A 22,787-nucleotide genomic window follows, 5' to 3' on the forward strand; every position below is an offset into this window, starting at 1 on the left:
TATATTTTATTTCATTCAAAGCAACAAAAAAAGGCACTTCCATCAATTCTTCCCTCTCTAAATATTGATTTTAACTATATATATATATATATATATATATATATATATATATATATATATATATATATATATATATATATATATATATATATATATATATATATGTAAATATATCGCTTAGCGTTTTAAATTTATACCTTTTCAAAGAATAAAATTTAAGAATTGTTTTGTAAAACAAAAGAAACAAAGTTTAATAAAATGATAAAATGACAAAAGTTACATTTAAGAATTGGTTTAAAAAAATAAAAAGATCTGATGTTATATAAATTTATTGTTAAAGCAATTTATAGTTTAACATATTTACTTAAAATTATAAATCTTTATATTGCCAATTCTGTAAAACCAAATCAACAGTAAAAGGTTAAATTAAAGGATTAATAAACAACACAAAAACAAAAATAAATATCTAGAAAAGAAGATTATCATTTCAAATATAAAAATATGTTGATTAACTATGTATTAATAATCTACAGTAAAATTACTAATATTAATATAACTAACTAATACTAATATAATTAACTAATATTATTGATTTCTAATTTAAAGAAGCTTTATTAGAAAAATTTTAATGTATTTTCAAATACTAAGTTGTGTTGATGATAAATAAGACAATTTACTTGTCTTGGAACTAGCAGTTTTCTGTTTCAGCTATGTAAAGCAATGTTTTCTGAATTATACCAGAGTATTAATTATCAATACGTTCATTTACTGTTGTTTGTATAAACTTTTGAGGTGTCTTTTTAGTGGCTCATATACAAAACTGTTTTTTATAAAATTTTATATAGACAGTTTATAACAGTTTAAGACTTTTATAAATAACACATTTAAGTCATTCATAAATAAAACTAGCTTGTTAATCAAAACCACAAATTGCTTATGTTTTTAATAAATAAAAAAATTTAATTCTTGATAAGAAAATATTTATTAATAAAACAAAAACTTATTTTTTATGAAGAATTGTAAATTGTGCTATTTCAAAAAAGACGTGTATTTTTAAATACTTTTAGTGGTAAAAGCAGTACTTTTTTACTGAAACAACATGTATTTATTTTTGATGTTGTTAATGTTGTTTTGTAGGCAAGTTTAAATAAAGTTGATGTAAATTCTTGTTTGTGCCCTTTACTGCACTAACTATTAATAATAAATAAATTTTTTCATAGCAAGAAGAATACTTTTAGTATGAATTTTAGTTAATTGTAATCAGCTCAGCCAAATTTGTGCCTTATGGTTGAAGTGTAATAATTGGATGATGGGCTCTCAATAAAACTTGATACGGTGTAATTCAATTGTAAAACATGGTGAATTTGTACTTAAGTACAAATAAATTTTCACTTAATTACTTATTTAACATTTGATGAATAAATAAGGGTTATGTAAATCAGCACAAATTCGAGACGCAGTCATACGCTGAGCAGCTGCATCACTTACAACCTGTTTATTTTACGTTTTGCACAACTTCCCTTATATGCTACATAATTAATCCCTATCTTGAAATAATTATAACCTACTTTTGGAGATATTTTAATTTTCTTTGCAATTTCCTGATTAAATAAGCCTATACCTTTGTATGCTTTGATTAAAGCTATTTCGTCATTTTTTAAATGCTTACCACCCCCCATTTTGCATTCGAGTATCCACAACCAAATGTTAAAAGCTTTAAGTGCACTGGTTTCACAGTCTTTGTTTAACTTATAAATAATAATAAAAAAATAAGACAAAATTATGTATCACCCGGTCAAAGTATATAAGTAAACTGAAAATCATTATTATTTAGACTATTTCTATTTCTTACCGCAAATACCAAGTATTATAAATGTTATGATTTTATCAAAAGTATAGCAATTCAATTATGCTGAATTCAAATATTATAATTATAATCAAAAAAGCAGTTGTTTGTGACAATAATAATAGATGTGTGAATACAAAATATGTATCGCAGAAATTTGTTTACACATTTACAAAATATTGGATTAGTATGAAGTGAGGCTAATTCTGAGCTAAATTTCTTCTACTTTTTATAATTGTTAATAATACACATGAAATATGAAAACTTAATAAATAAAAATATAAGACTTTCTTTTTAAAATTATAAAAAAATAAATTACAAAGAAGTAAAGAAAGAGAAGAAAAAAAAATTAAGTTTTGGACTATGAAAATATCAAAAATTTAAAACTCCTTTATTTAACTTACATATTTCTTATATATATAAAAAATATAATTTGTTAAATCTGATTTAAAATTATGAAATAACTCCTAATTAAAGTTATTAGTCAAAAGTATAACCAATAAGGACCTCTCTCTGTCTCTATCTCTCTCTCTATATATACAGGACTAGTTATGAAGCAGGCACGATCACGCCGCGCTCGCGAAACACGACCGTAAACGTTATTTTTAAACCTTCTAGGTGCGATAAACAACACTCGCTCAGCTTATAACGAGAGTATAAAATCACAATCGCTCAAAAGTTTGGGACAGAAAAAATAATAAACTTTTATATGGTTTTTTTATAAAATATTTGTAATTAAATTTTTTAGGTAATGATAAAACTTGTTGATTTAACAGTAAAACTCAGTCTTCCTTATACTTATATCCTTATACAAAGTACTTATATAAAATATAAGCATTATACTTATATCCTTATACAAAGTACTTATATAAAATACAAGCATACTTCACTCGCTTTATGCATATTTCTGCTTTGCTGGTTTATCAGCATTTTTCTGTTTTGCACTAACATAATGAATGAATAGTTTGCAGTTGTTACAGCTAATTTCAAAGTTAAAGCTTCTGAATATTTTTAATTTTGTAAAACGTCAAGTGAGATTTATTTGATTTATTGTTAATAATATTCCACACATTATGTTGTCATTTTATGTGAAATAATTCTGGTATTTTTGTCTTAATTTTGAACATAAAAATTAAGAGATGAATAATTTTTATGTTCAAAATTTATCATCTTTTAATTTTTATTTTCTTCCTTAAGTTTAATGGAAAATGACATCACTGGTTGGAGAATATAGGGAAAATAGAAAGTTTGTTAAAAAATTAAGTCATTCTTCTCTGAAATGTGAAAATTCACATTCACTTGAGGAAAATATAAAATAAATTAAAAAAAAAACATAAAGTGAAAATAAAAAGATATTTTTAGAAACATTTTCTAAACGAGAACATTACATAGAAACCTTATATTAACTATATTTGCTAGAAAATATATAAAAGTAGTATATTTTAACAAAAAAGCTTTAACCAACTTTATTACTCATTTATTCATGCCAATATAGCTTGTCAACATAGCTTGGAGAAGTACCGAAAAATGTAAGTTGAAATGCTTTTATCACCATCAGAACACATGCAATCCACTTAATAACTTTTGAGGATCTTTTACTTATTTCAAACCGTTATTTATGGAGTTAAAAATATTTAATATTTGTGAGCCTAATGTTTTTAACATTTTATGCTTTATTTACATTTAGAAACTTGATTTTTTCTCTGAACAGCGGTATTGAGTTGACCAATCCTTACCATATATACTTAAGAGACCTTTAAATATAAAATATTTAGAGATCTTAAAACTGGATTATTTGACAAAAAAACTTGATAAATTTAAATAAGATAAGTTAAAATATAGATAAGTTTAGTTATAAGTTAAATTTTTGAACTTATATCTAAATGTAATTACATCCAAATGTTTATCATTTAGTTTTACATTAAATATTTAAACTAGCACAATCAATGTAATCATCATGATCATTGCAATCATCATCATTTCGATCATATTTTTCAACATATTCATGATAATTCTTCTCATTATTATTTTTATTATTTGTTTTCTTTATTTACTACTTTTTAATTAAGAATTACCTGTATTCGAAACATCTTTTGATAGTACTGAAGGCGTTGTGGAAAACCCACCTGGTTAAATAAACAGAAATATATTTCGAATTGGTATAACACTATTCAAAAACTCAAAGTATAAAAAAAACATTAAAATAAAATAATTTATTAAAAAATTAACATCACAATCATTATCTTCGTCATTAATTTTTTGTGTGAGCAGATAAATTTATTTGAAAAATCATCATCATCATCATCAAAATTTTCTGTAAGCAGAGAATTGGATGAGGAAGTTAAATTAATAATCAAAAAATACCTCCACATCATTAACATGTTATTATAGTACATATTATATATTTACTGCTGTTTAATGAAGAATTCCTTTTGCTAGTGTTTTTTTTTTTTTAAACATCTTCGCTTCCAACAAGGCTGCAAGCAGCCACTAATTAAAGTTGGAAGTTACTGAAAGAAAAAAGATGAAGATTGTAGAGCAAGATAACGATTGAGGGATGACTTAAAGGATTGCAAATTATATGAATCAGGAAGCAAGATGAAGGAAGCGAATTCCAAAGAACTGATGTTCGAGGAAAATAACTAGACGAAAAAGCGTTTTCGGAGCACTTAGGAACAGTCACAGAAAAAGGATGAGACTTAATTGAATGAGTAACACGAGAATGAGTTTTAGTAGATGGCACAAGAGATGCTAGTTCTTTAGAGCAGTGCCCATTATAGTATTTGTAGAAAAGAGAAAGAGAAGCAACATTATGACGATGTGATAGTGGTTGGAGGTTGGCTGCAAGAGCAGGTCCTATTATGTTTACAATGCGTTTTTGCACCTTGTCAAAAAGAGAAAGGGCATCATTAGAAGAACCGCCCCAGATATGGCAACAGTATTCCATACAAGGCCGGATTTGAGAATGTTACTTGGTGAATGTAAAGACCGGATTTGAGAGTGTTACTTGGTGAATGTAAAGACTTGTTTAAAAACTCATCTAATAAAATATAAAGAAATAGTTTTTTAACTTAATAGTCATTTTAAAAAAATCTAAAAAAATCAAATGTATAAAAAAATAAAACATCATCATCATCCAGTTGTGGACAGGAAAGGCGAAAGAATAGATCGCACTCTATTCCTATTTACGCATTTAAAATTTTTTTGCGACAACTTAACCACGGCTAAAATTTTGAAAATGTTTGAAAAATGCGCTAAATAAAGTATATGGTAATAAAGCAAGAAATTGCTTTTAAAGAATGTTTACTGTTAAAAAAATTTATATAAATTATCGAAAGATATTGTTAAAAATGTTTTTAAAAAACTTTTTTAACAATATCTTTCGATATTGTTAAAAGAATTTTTTTAACAATATCGAAAGATATTGTTAAAAAAGATTTTAATGAAAAATGATTTTTGAAATGAACTGGTGAATGAAAAGGGCGGAAGTCCAACAATGTAAGCTTTCTGAAATTAAAGAAAAACCGCATTTTCCCCCATAGTATTTTTTGTCAATGGTTTAATTTTTTTTTTTTAAAAAGGATAATGTTTTTTACCTTGAAAAAAAATAAATAACTAAACCTTTAACACAAATTTATTACGGGGGAAAATGCAGTTTTTTTTAGTTTCCTAAAAGTTTACATTGTTGGACTTCCGCCCTTTTAACATTCACCAATTCAAATAAACTCTTTGCTGAATTTATATAATTAATATTCAAAAACATAACACGGTTATTCTTTTTTTTTAATTCTTTTTTTTTTTTTTAATTCTTTTTTTTTTTTTTTTTTGTTATGCTATGTATAATTTCTAACAAAATTTATTTACACTAAGCTAAATGCTTTAAAATAAAGTTTTAAAACACCATTACATAAATTATCATAGAATATTAAAATAAACTTATTTCAAAAGTATTTTTTAATGATGAGTGTAATACTTTTAAAACAATTTGTATTCTTAATATAATAAACAATGACGACAACAAATGCGTTTCAATAAACTTTTTTTATAAATAGTTTTTGATGATTTAAAAAAAGTTTTTTATTAAATGATAACAAGATTTTTTTTCATTTAAAAGAGTTTGCCTAAAATTATAAAAACATTAGAAAAGATAAAAGTTTTATAGTTTGTCGCGTTGCACAGTGGGCCAGGTGGTAGACAAAACCTCAAAAAAAAAATTTTGAAATACTTCCAACTACTTAGTACATTATATTTATAAGAGCATAATGTATGGTTTAAAACATTTTTTGTAGTTTAATTATACATCATAAATGTACAATTATTATTTACAATTGAATATAATGATGAATTAATTTTTTTTTTTTTTTTAATATACCATAACAACATAACTATAACAACAAATAACTTTTAAATTATTTAACATATGCGAAATTAATTGACATATTATTAAAATTTAATTTGATAGCTTTTCAAAAAATACCATAACAAATTCCAAGGTCTTGTATTAAAGTCACAGTTTTATTTTGAAATATAAAGGTAAAATTCTTGTTTATAGTATAAAAATATTATGTTAAAAGTGGCTCATATAGTTTAGAACCTGCTGGAACAGCATATTAATGTTAGAATAAGTTAATACAATATATGTACAGCCTGTTGGTGCTGTTTTATTCTGCTCATAGCTGCCCCTTTAGGTTTGGTAAACATTTAAAAAATATATATTGTTGTAAAATGCTATTCGCGACAAACCTATTTTTTGGTTTGTTGTCATTATTAGGTGTTGTGCTTATTGTACTGGCCTAATTAAATATATCTGAAATAAAAATAATGGCCATATTCATGTTATATTAGTTTATAGTGGTTGCACTAATAATTTTAAATTAATTTTTTTGTAGTTGATATGAAGATAAGTGATGTCCATAACCGTATACGGCATGACCAACTAAATCCGAGTGATAAATCATTTTCTTTGTCTGTAGAAGCTATTTTAGTCTCTATGAATTTGGGTTCTACTGGGTGTGCTGCATTTTTAAAAGTTTATCAAAAGAAATGGAAGGATGCAAACCGAGGAAACATAAAGTTTGAGAGTAAAAATAAAAATTGGTTGACTCAGGACTTTAAATCTACATACATTAATAATATATCTAAGCCTGATAATTCTAGTCAATTACATAAGATTGGTGGAAGACCAAGTTGTTCCTTTAAAGTTGCTTCTGACAAAACCAAAAGGAGAAGACTTAATGATATTATAAATAATTTTTCTAGTGATGAGTTGCTCCACTCAGCAAGGCTTAAATTAAGAAATGAGTATAATTATGAGGCTGCCAAGCAAGTTGCTGAGATATCAGAACCTTCTAGTCAATTTAAAAAGTATACACCTGATGAAGGTCTGGCATTATTTATAGATGGTGGCATGTCAAAATCAACCTACCAACTTATGAGAAATGGAGCTGAAGAACGTGACTGCCATATATATCCTTCATACAACAACATAAGATTGTCCAAAGCTAAGTGCTATCCAGAGAACATCTTTGTTGATGATTATTCAGCACATGTACCACTACAAGAATTATTAAAACATACAGTAAAAAGACTTTCAGCACAATGCTAGATGGTTTGACCCGGTTGACTTTGCGTTGCAAGGCTGGGTTTGATGGGGCTACTGGGCAAAGCATGTACAAGCAAATTAGTAGTGAGGAAGCTGGAGATCGTAACTTAAAAAAAGAAGAATCTCTGTTCATTACCTGCTTAGCACCACTAGAACTCAGTGGGTTCTGTAATAACAAAAAAGTACTATTATGGCGAAATGAAAAGCCATCATCTACTGCATATTGTTGTCCAATAAGATTTTCTTTTCAAAATGAAAGCAAAGCAGTTGTTATAGAAGAAGCAAAATATTTAGAATCTGAAATCAAAAAATGTGGTGTTTTTAATTTTACTTTTAATGGAAAGGAACTGGTTGTCAAAAGTATTATTGAACTGACCATGATTGATGGCAAAATTCAAACTATTCTGTCTCATGTGACTAACTCAACTCAACGTTGCTCTGTGTGTGGTGTGTCTCCAAAAAACATGAATAACTTAGAAATGATGCTTAAATTGGACAATTCTAATAATTTAGAATTGAAATATGGTCTTTCTAGCCTGCATGCCTGGATTAGGTTTTTTGAGATGGTATTGCATATTGGATATAAACTAGAAACTCAAAAGTGGCAGTCTAGAGCTAAAGAAGATAAAGAAAATGTTATGCAAGTGAAGAAACGTATACAGACAGAATTTATGAACCAAATGGGACTAGTTGTGGATTTCCCAAAAGTGGAGGATCTGGTAAGTGAAATTACATAAATACTTTTATATAAATCATCAGGTTAACTATCACATATATACAATTTGTAGGTACCAGTAATGATGGTAACACTGCCCGACGAGCCTTTGCAAACTATCAATCAACTGCCAAAATTTTGAAAGTAGATGAAACTCTTTTATTTAATTTTTACATCATACTAGTCACTTTATCATCTGGATTTGAAATTGACACTGTCAAATTTAAAGAGTTCTGTATTACTGCTCTTAAACTTTACATATCTAAGTATTCCTGGTATTACATGGCACAATCAGTACACAAAATTTTAGTTCATGGCCATGCCATCATTGCTAGACAGTACTTGCCAATTGGACTGATGTCAGAGGAGGCCCAAGAGGCCTGTAACAAGGATTTTAAAAAGTTTAGGGAAGATTTCAGTAGAAAGACTTCCAGAATTGACACAAATCGTGACCTAGTTAACAGGCTACTTGTATCTAGTGATCCTGTCATAACATCATTAAGAAAGTGTCATAAAAAAAATGGTAAGAGTTTAAAAAAATACCCCAGTGAAGTTTTGGCTTTGCTGAGGGAATCAGCTCCACCTTCTTCTTTTTCTTTGTAGCTAAACACAATTTGTTGTTTGATTTTTAAAAAAGGTTGATATTGAAAAAAATATTTCTTTACTACCTAAGCCAATTAAATGTCTTTTATTTTATTAAAAATTAAAATATTCTTGTTAAAAATAAATATTATTTCATATATAATGATTATTTATATATCTAAATAGGTTTGTGGACCAATTGGGTAATAATTAGGTTTTGTCCACCACTTCCCATATACCTGGCCCACTGTGCGTTGGTTTTAAAAGGTTAATAACTGTATTAGGAAAACTTAAAAAAAATATTTTTATTTTTTTTAATGTTTAATTAAAATTATCTATAATATAATTGCTACAGAAACGTTTAACGTTTAACGTCGTTTCATTAGTTACTAGGCTTTGAAAGAGCGGGTTTTCAAAATGCACGCAGTCATTAGAGAAAGATCTCTTAAGCGAGTTAAAACTTTTTTCCTTTTAGAATTTAATTATTAGTTTAGATATATTACATAAAGAATCATACTAAAGTAAATAATTATCGTTAAGATCATATTATAATTGAAGAAAGTATATAAAATAGTTATATATACATTTTTATTTGATAAAGTAGAAAGGATTTAAACTTTTATTAGATGAAGTAGAAAGGATTTAAAGTAGAAAGGATTTTAATTTTTTAAATCGTTTATATTTTGTTTGTTTTAGTTTTTCTTTTAGCAGTTTTATTTTTATTATTTTAGTTTTTAAAAGGAAAATTGGGGTATAGACGTTATTTAAATTTATACTAATGCTATATCCATAAAATGATTATTACTACTTTGAAATTTATGTGATGCTATTAACTATTTTTGTTCTTTTTTAGAAAATTTAGAAAAATTAAAATTAAAATTTTGTGCCAACACTGACATGGCATGTCACATGTTACTGTATGTAAAGGTTAAATTTTGTTATGAAGATTACAGCTCTTATAAAAAAAAAAAAAAAGAAGGTAAAGAGTATTGTTTGTAAATATATATTTTGTTTACTTTGAATCTTTTAAAATTTTTTGTTTGCACACGATTATTGTTTGCATTTATGCTTATTTAATATGTATGTGAATGTGGTAATAAGTGCTTTATAGTTGTTTTATCAATGTGTTTTTAAAATAATGTAAAGTGTTTTTTTATTGTTTGTGTATGTGTTAAAGTGTGTTATATAATTGTTTTTAAAAATGTGTTTAAATATGTGTATGAGGTATATATTTAACCTTATATACATATTTAAACATATTTATTGTGTTTAAAGTTGGTACATATGTTTATATTATGTTGTTTCTGTGTTTTCAAAGTGCTGTGACTTGGTAAATGTGTAGAGCAAGATTTGTCAACTTTGCCAGCCTTGTGATGTACTTATAACAGAGGGTTACATGATAATGTTTAGTGTCAAACTATTACTGCTTTAGATCTAGCTATTTTCAAGCCTTTATTATTAATTATTCTAAAAATACATAAAAATGTATTTTAATACCATTTTGCTTAATGTTGTTACTTAAGTTCTGTTATAATGAATATTATCTTACTTAAGTTATGTTATATACATATTATATTAACTTATGGTGTGTATTATTATTAATTATTCTAAAAACGCATAACAATGTATTCTAATAACATTTTGCTTAATATTGTTAATTATGTTCTGTTATATATGAATGTTATGTTACTTAAGCTATGTTATATACATATTATATTATTTATGGTGAGTGCTATTGTTGTATGTTGTTGCTGCAATGTTTTTTTGTTATCTTTTTAGTTGATAGACATTTGGCTTATCTTATTGTTGGTGTCTATTGTTTAAAATGGTAAATAGGTAATTTTATTAAAAATCACTGCTTTTAATCATTCACTAAAAGCCAATACAAATTATTTTGCCATATATACAATTTGTTTTATATCAATTTGATTTTTTGTCTTTAGTGCTGTTTACTACATGATTTTGCTATAAATATTTTGGAATCATGTTCCAGCATAAATTATTTTGTAAAAGCTAACATGAAATAATAATATTTTACAACTACTACTCTGGGAAATCACAACAGCTTTTCTCTTTAGGGTACATTGAATTTCATTTTTTGTTTGTAATGTTTTTCTTACTTACTTATTTGCTACATTTGTTATTTTAGATTTATTAGATGATGAATTTATGTGGTAATTGAAGAACAAAATATTGTAAAGACTTGTGAATTTTTTAAAAACGTTAACAAATAATTTTTTTGAAAAAATAATATTTAAGTTTGCAAACAAGGGTTAACAATTTTTTTTTAAAATTTTTCTTCGTTAGCAGTATGTTTACTATTAGAATTGCATGTTTTTAATAATTTTTTTTTTTATTATTTGCTAAGCTAATTTTTTCTAAACATCTCCTAGCTGATATATATATTTTTTTAAAGTCATAAGATTATTGTATAGTTTATTTTATGTTAATAGACAAGTTAATCGTTGCAGAAATGAAAGTGATAGGCTTATGCGAGATGAAATCAATAATTGACAAAATGCTAAATATGCTCCTCGGCAAGCAGCAAATAATTCAAACCCAAATGAGAGCTTGGTTATGCGAGTTGAAAATAATTGTCACAGAAATACAATAGAGATTGGACTTAGGCGAGATGAAATTAATAGTCAACAAAATACTAGATATGCTGCTAGATACGAAAGAATGCATTGTATAGCAAGAAGTAATACTATTCCAGATTACAATTATTTAGGAGAAATGAATTATATTTGTCAGCATTGTGGTGCTAAGAAATTTCCTGATGAAACACATTTTTTATGTTGCCATAATGGAAAGGTAGTTTTTTCGCAATCTTCACCATTTCCACAAGATTTATATAAAGGAAATTATGCAGATGGAAATGACAATCTCAACCCTCGGAATTAGGAAAATTGAGGTCGGCAATAATTTGCCGACCTCAATCTTTTAGAGGTCGGCATCAGGTCGGCAAAAATTATTTGATACAAAGGTCTGACCATAAAACATAAAAACGAGGTCGGCAATTTTTTGCCGACCTTAAATACTTCCAGGCCGGCAGTTAGGTCGGCATTGCCGAATGCCGACCTTAATTCCGAGGGTTGCAATCTGAATTTTTTTAAATATATTAAAAATTATTATGCCTGTCTTTCTTTTACTTCATTTATAGCTAATGTAGTTCAACCCATGAATCATGGGCCACCATGTTTTAGAATATGTGGTCAAGTTTTTCATTGTATAGGTAATTTTAGGCGAAATCAAGATGTTCTGCTGACATATTGTCAACTATACTATATATGATCCACTTGCAAAAGTAAATTTTAGAATGCGACAATGTGGTAATGATCTTTGCTTAAATGATTTAATGTTTCAATTGCAAAATATTATTAGTGAAGAGAACCCAATTATTCCTGCATTTAAAAAACATAGCTGAAGTGAAGGATAAAGAAACTCGCCAAGCAGCTATAGAAGGTCGTTCAGTCTCAGTTGTAAAAGTGCCTTTACTTGAAAGGCAAGATAGACGTATCTATAATCTCTCTTCACATGGTGATGTTGCAGTTGTATTTGTTGGCCAAGATGGTGCTCCACCTGCTTCCAAGGAAGGTGTTATTTACCCAAGAGGTCGTCCTATTAAAACTATATCATCCTATTAAAACTATATACTTGTTTCTCCGCGCAGCGACCTTGTTCGTCAAGTTTCGTGTTTCGGAGTTAAAGAGTTGAGAGAGGGTTATAACCACAATTAAGTAGCCTCTTCGTCTGTAGTGGCCTTCTGGGCCTTGGGGAGGTGAATTAACAAAAAAAAAAAAAAAAATATCAAGTATTTCTGCCAACTTAGATCCTATGGTTTGTCCTCTATTTTTTCCAAGAGCATCACATCAATTGATTATGCTAACCAGCATCACTGGTTAGCATAATAAATTGGTTCACAACCCTGAACGTGCTATATTGGTTGGAAATCATGTTACATTATCTCAGTATTACAATTATAAACATTTAGTTAAACAAATTTTTTCTTCATTCTTTTATGGCAAAAAACTGTTTCAGCAATATGCTGTTGATGTGTATGTTAAAATTGAAGGCCAACGCCTAGCTTTCATCAGAAATAACCAAAACAAACTGTTTCGCTGAGAAGCAAAAATGGCGCGAGATTTAATATACTGAATATTACTGAAAATGGCGCGAGAATAAACTGAAAATTTATATCCAGGTCAGACAGCAAAGGATAGACCTGACTTGGTTATTCGAGTATTTAAACTCAAATTAAATAACCTTCTCAATGACATTTTTGAGCACAGTGTATTAGGGAAAGTTGTTTAGGCTATTGAGTTTCAAAAGCGTGGTTTGCCACATCTTCATATTTTACTTCACTTTGCAAATGATGATAAGATTGAAACAGCACATGATATCAATAATTTAATATCTGCAGAAATTCCAGATCTGATTGTTAATTGAGACCTTTATGACGTTGTTAAAACTCACATGATTCACAGTCCATGTGGCATACTGAATCCAAATTCTCCCTGCATGAAAGATGGGGTGCGCAGCAAAAACTATCCTAAAGAATTTAATGCTAACACAGTAGCAGTTCATAATGGTTATCCACGCTATAGACGTTGTGATAATGGTTTTGTTATCAATATTAAAGGTAACAATGTAGATAACTGCTGGGTGGTACTTTACAATCCATGGTTATCAAAGAAATATCAAACTCACATTAATGTTGAAGCTAGCTGTTAAGTTAAGGCTGTTAAATATTTGTACAAATACTTATACAAGGGTAACGATTTTGCCAATATTTTAATAAACGAACAAATTAATCACGAGCCATTCTTTAAAGGGAGGGCTCATCCATACCGGGGTCTTGGGAGACACCGAAGAAAAAAAAGCAACCAAAATGTAAATGTCTTCTATCAGTGAAGATATTTATAACTTTTTTGTTGCCGCTTTTTCTTCGGTGATTTTTTTAAAATTTTTTTAAATTTTGTAATATTTTCATTTTAGTTTGTAATTTTTTTTAACAATATATTGTTGTATATTTGGTTTGTTTTTGTCTTTTTTAATTAAAACTTTATATGTTTTTTACCAATTAAACTTAAATATAGTTAAATTGACTCATTAGCCAATCATCATAATATAATGCTACATTCTATTGTTAAAAATAATTAATTGGTAATTTAATTTATTAAACTCACTGCTTTTAAAATTTACTTTAAGCCAAGACAATATGTTTAGCTATATAAATGCAATTTATTTATATCTCAATTTGATTTTTTATCTTTAATGTTTTTAGTTAGGCTCCTTGAAGCATTTATTATTTTGCTTTTTAATTAAAATATTTTAAATCTATTGTAATGTCTTTTAAATTAAACTAAAGTTTACTAAAAGCCAACATGATATAACGTCATAAAACAACACCGACAATGCTGCATCATGACAGCAACAAGTATGACAACAGACTACCGAAAAGCAGGTAAATTGTTTTCCAGTTTTTTTGCTTTTTTTCCCCTTTTATGTCTACTCATCTGTTACAATTTTTATTTTAGGTTTGTCATATAACGCATTAATGCAATATAAAAGATCAAAGTTTACATTTTTTTTTTAAATTTGTTATACACATGTTTGATTGTAAATTAACTTTTTTTTGTTTGAAACGTTTTTGTACTCAATTGCTTAGTTATTTAAAATAAATTTATTTAGTTGCGTGCATTTGACGTTTTAAAGACAATTTCCTTTTTTAAAGAAATGTATCAAAGGGATTGCATCAACTCATGTATAATTTACGTTCACTTTATGGTAATCTTATTAATTAAAGTTCATGTTATAAAAAATATAATAAGAATTTAGCTTCACTTTTTCGTCAATTTAAAGCATGATGAAATGTTATTATTTTGTTTCAGTAACTAAAAACGTATTGTGTTAAACTTGGTAATGTCGAGGAAAATGGTTCTGCCTTACACTGATATGATTTATGTCAGTTGTAAATTACTCAAATAACGTTAAATAATAGGCTAATTATTTGCCTCCACGTCCTTTATATTTTAATTTTACAGATGGTTTAATTTTTTAATTTAAAGGCATTTTTCTAAAAGGGTATTAGTCAAGGATTCCAAACTTTAAATTGTGGAAAACAGCCATTATGAATTAAGTAACAGACCGCCCATAACCCGCATTACGGGTTGCTATCTGCTAGTTTATATTATTACTATTTCTATTTGTTTACATATTCTTTTTTTGATTGATATATAAAAATATATAATTAAATAAATAAGAATCATATAACTATTTTTATTTACACATTAAAAAAAAAGAACAAAAGACTTAATTGCTTTTCTCCTAATATAAATAAAATCAGTTGGAAACTCGTTAAACCAACAACAAGTTCAACTTCAATGTAATTGCAAAACATAAATAAAATATTTTTCTATTAGAGTTTTAGTTTTTCAGATTTATACTAGTTTTTTTTTTTAAAGCTTAAGGTTTTTTTTTTATTTTATTTCTCTTTGTTAAGATTTCTATTTTTTTTTATATAGTTGAGACTGTTTAAATTTGTTTTTCCTTTGTCGGTTTTTTTCAGGGCTTTTTTTTATTACATGCGTGGTCAAGATTGGAGCGCGATTGCACGCCTTTTATGTCCAAATCTGATCATCATCATCATCATCATCATCATCATCATCATCATCATCATCATCATCATCATCATCATCATCATCATCATCATCATCATCAAATTTTTCTGAAAGCAGAGAATTTGATGAAATTAAAATAACAACAAAAAAATAAACATATAATGAGAGTGACAAACAACAATCTGGAATATTTATATAATACAAATAATAATTTAAAAAAAATGTACTTGCAAGGTCCTTCACCTCCTTCAATAAATCTTTTTTTTCAATTTTTAAAATGGCAAGTTTTAACTTTTCAAACGTGGGATTAACATCATAATTGAACCATTTTTTTATCATTTCATATGCTTTGTCCTTTTGTTTATGAAAAAGTATAAAATCACTTCTAATTGAGTTTAAACTACGCTCTTTGACTTTTAAGCAAATACCAATCTCAAACCAATCTTCAGCAAGTAGCTCTGCCAACTTAATTTTAAATTCTGGATTTTGTAGGACTTCATCCATTTATACTAAAAAACAAAGCAAAACTCAAAATTTAATCAAATAATATACATCATATTATTTTAAAAAAATGTAAAAAAATGTAAAATTCTTTAAGTTTAGTGAATTTATTAGGAACAATGTACAAACTAACCACGCTTAATAGTCATAAAAAAAATCAGGCCTTGTGATAGTAAATAAGACTGCAGAGTCTAGAAGTTTGTTTGACATCATAAAATCAATTTTAGCTACTTTTCATATAGAATAACAACTTATTTTAAATATACTTCCAGCAAATATTTTTGCAAGTGGATTTGCAGTGGATCTATATATGCATTTGAGTTTTGCTCGATGGTTACTTTTAGGACAATTAGTGGGATCTACTTTAAGTTTCCAGTTAATAATTTTCCAAAAATTGATACATTGGCTAGCCACCATCTAGCCGCATTTGGTGGCTGCCACAAACAGTACACTGAGTAATTGATTTGTCAAACCACAATTAGTCATTTAAAATGCCCATAGAGATCCATTGAAATAGTGTTTGCCTCACTGAAAAAAAAGTTCTGCAATAACTAAATGAATAATATGTCCTGAAATAATTGATATAAGAACCAATTTCATCAAAAAACAATTAAAGTTTTGTTTTTAACAAAATGGTACATTCACTTGCTTTAATAATAACCCTCACCCAAACGCATCATTCTTACCTTCTTTGAGCTCCTGACTGATTATAACAGTATATATATATATATATATATATATATATATATATATATATATATATATATATATATATATATATATATATATATATATATATATATATATATGTATGTATTTATATATACAACACTCGGAGTTAAGAAAAATAATGTGGGCAATAATTTGCCGACCTCAATCATTTTAAAGGTTGGCAAAAAAAAAATAGATACAAAGGTCTCACCATGTAACAGAAAACAAGGTCGGCAATTTTTTGCCGACCTTAATCACTTTAAGGTCGGCATTGACAAATGCTGACCCAAACTCCAAGGGTTGTATATTTATATATATATATATATATATATATATATATATATATATATTCAAAAAATATTGAAAACGTTTTATATCACGTTTACGATGTATGATGTTATTAGTATTTTTACATGATTATATGAAAAAACTGTAATAATGCTTAATCAACGATATTTACAAGAACACAAAAATAAAACTTGCTTATTGGATATAACTATTTCAACTAAATGATGTCATGGATTAGGCAAAGTTGTTTTTTAGATGAACTTGCATTTGAGGAAGCAGAGTCAGGTAAATATATAAATAAAACCCATTACACCAAATAATAGGTGAAGCTTTGTGTACCAAGGACCATTTTTTTTCTATGCCCAAAATTAAATCCTCAGACTTGTTTAAAAATGATGAAGATGCTATGATAACATCTCATTACTAGTTATATTAATTAGTTGTAATTATATTTATTAGTTAGCTGTATTATTATTGGTATATTGACTTAAATCATAAAAGTTCATCATATAGTTGGGTATAAAAATTATTGGTACTAGGTACAGTAAGCTTTCTTTAATTGCACTAACTGTTGTACCTAAGCAAGTTCTCTGAAAATTTAATTAAACTTCATAATGAATTGACAACAATGATGGACACTTAATTAAAACTAGATTAAAAGCTTATTTATTCTTAGATTGTTTCCATCAATTTTATCTGTGTTACTTAATAGCAACATTTAAATAAAAAACAAAACTGACTATTACTTCTAAACAAAATGGATAAACAAGTATACACAATAAATGATATTACCAAAACAACCGCAACCAAAAATTCCAATACCAATCAAAATACAACAATTTACCTCGTTATCAATTAAATTCATTACAAACATCTTCTACACCATTAAAAGTTACAGTACTTTTACAGAATTATATTCCATTATTAGTATGGAAAATACCCATTTAACAAAATAGAACGGAAACTTTCCTTATTTTGAAATAAATTTCAAAACAAGGAAATTTCTGTTGGAAATTTTAGTATACAAACTTGTCTCATAAAACAGCAATTTTAGATTTTTTAATGTTTTTAAAAATAAAAGTATGTAGTATATTTGTGACTTTTTTTTTTAAGAAATAAAGAATTTTAATTCCTTTGTTTATCCTATAAAATGAATGTAATAAAAAGTAGTTTCTTTATGTTGTTAAATACAAATTTTTAATGAATCATGTTTAATATATAGTGTATAGATACTATAGACTACATGTACCTTTTTTAAGTTTATTTTCTCAGATTGTTTTATACAAAAAAAAAATTTTTAACATTTTTATTACAGATTTGAAAATACGTCAATAACTGTAATTCAAAAATGTATAAGAAAAATCATTAGTAATAATAATAATAACGATAATAATAATAACAATAATAACAAGAATAACAATAATAATAATATAAGAATAAGTACTTTTTTGATTGTCAAATTTGAATTATGATAACCCTTATTCTCTAAAGTTTATCCCTTTATCCCTATAATTATTTTTTTAATTACTATTACCATTAACACACACACACACACAAACATATATATATATATATATATATATATATATATATATATATACAGTATTGTGAAAATGTTATGAACCGCCAAAAAACGAATCATAGTTTAATTTTTTTTTTTTAATGGAATATACTTTTCTGGTAAAAAAATAATAAATTTTAGAAAATAGGCAAGCAAACAAAAAAATAATAACAATGACAAATACTTTTAAATAAAAAAAAAAAATGTATTTACAGTTTTATAAGTAATTTTTATTTTGAAAAAATTGTGAAAAAGTCAAGAACCACAGAACAAAAAACTGTAATTTTTACCTAATACAGCGTAATTCTACCATGAATTTTTAGGCACTCATTATTAAATTTGGCATTGAATCTGTTAAATTCTCTAAAATATGTTTGGAAACATTTTCAAGTATTCTTAGTAAAATATTGCACAACTCCTCAAGGCTCCTTGGTGCTTTCTTGGCAATTTCTATATCAAGCCAACTCTACAGATTTTCAATGCAATTTAGATCTGGGCTATTTGATGGCCAAGTTAGACGCTCAATATTTTTGCTTTCGAACCATTCAGAGACAATTTTAGCTTTGTGACATGGTACATTGTCTTGCTTAAAAATAAACGGAACACTTTGCTAAAGTGCATCAATTGATGGTAATAAGTTGTTATTTAAAATATCGGCATAATAAATAAAGTTGAGTGGACCATCAAATAATTTAAACATATGGAGACCATAATACGTCATGCAGCACCATATTCAGCATTTCTTTTTTCAAAGAGGTCTTCCATTGTCTTTGATGAGTAAAATAAGTTTGTATCGTTGGCAAACATTATAGTTTAAAAGATATTACAGGCAATTGGATATTAAATTGGATGGTAAATGATGTTTATATAAATAAGAAACAAAAGAGGAGCAAGAGTAGAACTTTGGGGTACACCAAATTTTGTTTCTTGAAAATTTGAGTTGCTTTTTCTATCTATAATACAACGCTGTTGTCTGTTATAAGGCAGTTTTTAAACCAATTTAAAGCTTGATTTCTTATACCATACTTTTTCATTTTTGCTATTAAAATTAGTTAGAAAGATGATGGTGTCAAATGCATTTGACAAATCAATAAAGATCCCTAATGAGAATTTTTTTTTTAAATTGATCTACTTATCCTATTTGAGAGGCCAAGGATTGCATGCTCAGTTGAGTGTAGCTTTTAAAAACCATATTGACCTTTATTGATAATTTTGTTAGTTTTTAAATATTCATTTCATTTATAGATTATTCAATCTAGAAGTTTTGAGAATACCGAAAGGATTGATATTGGTCTATAATTGTTTAAAAAATTGGTTTCTCATGATTTATAGATTGGTATACTTTTAAAGAATTTTAGTTTATCGGGTACAATACCTGTTGTAACTGATGAATTAAATACTTGATAAATTTTTTCTTATGATTTGATTAGAATAATCAAATCATAAGAAAAAAATTGGCTTTTTTTATTTTTTCGAATAGGTTTTTGTATTACTTGTAGAAGTATAGGTTCACTTTGCTTCTATTTTTTAAGTACTTTACGTTTTGTTTTTGTTTTTGTTTTGAGGATTTTCTTATTTCTTTTGTTATCCATGGACAATTTAAATATTTTGTATTTAATTCTTTCTCTTGAATTGGAAAACTTTTACTATATTGTAGAATAAATAAATTTATAAAGTAAATGTACACAGAGTTTGTGTTTCCTAGTTTACATTCTTGTTAGACCTTTTGCCAATTTGCTGCCAATAGCAAGTCCTCAAATTTTTGAGTAGATGTTTCATTGATAATTCTTTTATAACATAAGATTTTTGAATTATTAGTTTTTGTGGAATTTTTTAACAAAGAGAAGGATATTGGAAATTGACCTAAAATACCTGTTTTTATTATTCCTGATTTTAAAGAAGTATCTTGTATTGAGTTTGTTAATGTATTTTCAATAGCAGTAGTAAATTTGGGAGTTACTCTGGTAGGTTTGTTGATAATGGGGAAGATATTTGGTTAAAACATGTCGCCAAAAAACTTTTTTCAAAAAACTTTTTTTCTTTAATTGTAACTTTAACACCTTAAAATTATTAAAATAAATTTTGAGTAGAAAATATTTGAACCAAGTAGATAAATTTGATGAGTGTCAACAGTTTTTTTTTTTGTTTTTATTATTCGAAAAAGTGCAGAAAATTTGAGGCCAAGATATTGGAACATTTTAAACTAAACATATCCATATTTTTGTTTAGAAATCTTTGAGATTATATATATGTTTTGGGTAAACAAACTTTTACTCTTTAAAAATAATTCAAGTGTTTTATTGTCACATACACATCTGCAAAAATTAAGTTGCATCACTGAACTAGAAGCTGAAAAAGTTTAATTATCACAATGAAATTAGGCTATAAGGCGAGGCTTTTTTAGAAACTTTATATTTCTATCACTGTTTAAAAAAAAATTGGTTAAAAAGCATTTTATTAACTTATAGTTATAGTTTAAAAGCTGTTGTGTCACTGAACCCATTAACGGAATAATTAGCGACTTACAAAATAGCGTGTTAAGGAAGTCAAAATATCATCCAATTGTTCAGATTTTGTTGTGGATTTTGGTCAAATAAATTTTGCATTTTAGTATAGTGAAGGGTAGTAAATATTTGTAAATTATTGGATTTATGTTGGCATTTTCTTATAAAGTTGTAAATTTTTAAGAAATGGAATCAAAATTAGAAGTAAAAAAAAGACATTATGCAGAATACCAAGCTCATGTGTCTCGGAATGCTGTTCAAAAGAAAGAAATGTCCAGAGTAAGATATAAGAGATATCGAGAGAAATTAAAAGCCTATTAAAAAAGCAGCTTATACTGCTAAAGCAAAATTAAGAGTTGTAAAAAGCTGCACTCTAAATAAAAAACTTTTAAATCAATCTCAAAGAGTGAGCACATCTTTTAAAAACATTCAACAAAGAGGAAAAGCATTGGAAAAAGTTTTAAAAGCACTACCAACTTCAAAGAAGAAACAATCTAAAATTCTTTCTATTCCTTCAAATAGCTCTGCTTGAAAAGATAATTTGGGTCTAGCTCAAGCATGTCAAAAGCTGTATGGTCTTTATGAAAGCAATGTTTTAGCAGTTGTAAACTTTTATAATGAAGAAGAAGTTTCCCAAATATCACCAAACAAAAAAGATTTCACTTGAATTCAAACACCTGACAGAAAAGCAAACGATATTCATATACTTCATTTATATTCTACGCTAAAAGAACCTTTCGAGTTATTTAAGGAAAAGCATCAGCACGTAAATATTGCACTCGGCAAATTTTCCGACCTTTGTCCACGCATTGTGAAATCAGTTACAAAATATCCGCATAATGTTTGTGTTAGCAGTTTGCATTAAAATATGTGATTTGTCTTAGATGCATTAACAAAATTAATTTAAGTGTCTTCAATCAAAATTGGATCTGAAATGATAAATAAATTTGTTTGTGAACCGTACACATTGCACCTATGACAAATGCATTGCATACAAAGGTATAAAACAGTTCAATAAACACTTGCAAACTGTTAATACATTTGGTTTCAAAGGATCCTGGGATGAGTGGAGAAAAGCTGAAACTAAAACATATGCAAAAATCGAAAAAATTTCAAAAAAGTCTACTGTACCAGAACTCATTCAACACATATCAGCGAAGCGTGATAAGTTGGTTAAACACTTATTTCTAAAGAAAAACCAATTAATAATTTTTAAGAAACTGAAGGAAGTTTCAATGAGTATTAATTCTGAAATTGCTGTAATTCAAGTTGACTAGGCTGAAAATGCTAGGTGTTTCCATCAAAATGAACTGCAACTAGCTCATTTTGGCCAAAAACAAGTTTCTATCATGACCCATGCAGTCTGGAACATTGAATTAAAAACATTTTCCATAGTTTCTGATTAAACTGATCATACAAAGTCTTCATTTATACCGTACATTGACAAAATCCTTCACTTTATTCCTGATCGAGTCAAAGAAGTACACATGTTCAGCAATAATGCAACTTCTCAGTTCAAAAACAAAAGCATTATGGCTGCAATGGTTGTACTTAAAACACATTTTCAGAAAAAATTCTTCTGGCATTTCTTTGCAGCAATGCATGGAAAGGAATGGTGACAGAATTGGAGCTACTGTTAAGCGAATTGCAGCCCTGAGAGTTAAATCTAGTCAATGGGAGATCAGGTGAGCAGCATATTTTGGGTTAGCATTACAAGATTTGCAAATATCTGTAAATCATGCCAGAAAGTAATACAAGACAACAATAAAAAAAAAAGAATATGGATTCAGTTCAATTTTAAGATATTCAGAAAAATCAAAGATATGTCCAGAATGATAACATTGTTCCAATGCT

The 22,787-nt window shown here is 27.0% G+C and overlaps 1 protein-coding gene across 5 annotated transcripts in view; it reads right to left on the reverse strand.

The window, feature by feature from the left end:
• LOC136075562 (uncharacterized) overlaps positions 1-22,787 on the reverse strand; it is a 38,086-nt gene that overhangs the window by 11,501 nt on the left and 3,798 nt on the right. For 2 of the 5 annotated variants that reach the window (XM_065789070.1, XM_065789071.1), the window contains exons 2-3: positions 15,596-15,877; positions 3,922-3,972 (exon numbers count right to left, since the gene is read on the reverse strand). In XM_065789070.1, coding sequence (XP_065645142.1) covers positions 3,922-3,972; positions 15,596-15,872 — 328 coding nt within the window. In that variant the 5' untranslated portion in view covers positions 15,873-15,877. Of the gene's footprint in view, positions 1-3,921; positions 3,973-4,838; positions 4,887-15,595; positions 15,878-16,002; positions 16,395-22,787 lie in introns of those variants that run through there. The other 3 variants (XM_065789072.1, XM_065789073.1, XR_010636017.1) reach the window with 3 other exon arrangements.

The sequence above is a fragment of the Hydra vulgaris genome, chromosome 01 (genome assembly GCF_038396675.1).
Source record: "Hydra vulgaris chromosome 01, alternate assembly HydraT2T_AEP".
Lineage (NCBI taxonomy): Eukaryota > Metazoa > Cnidaria > Hydrozoa > Anthoathecata > Hydridae > Hydra > Hydra vulgaris.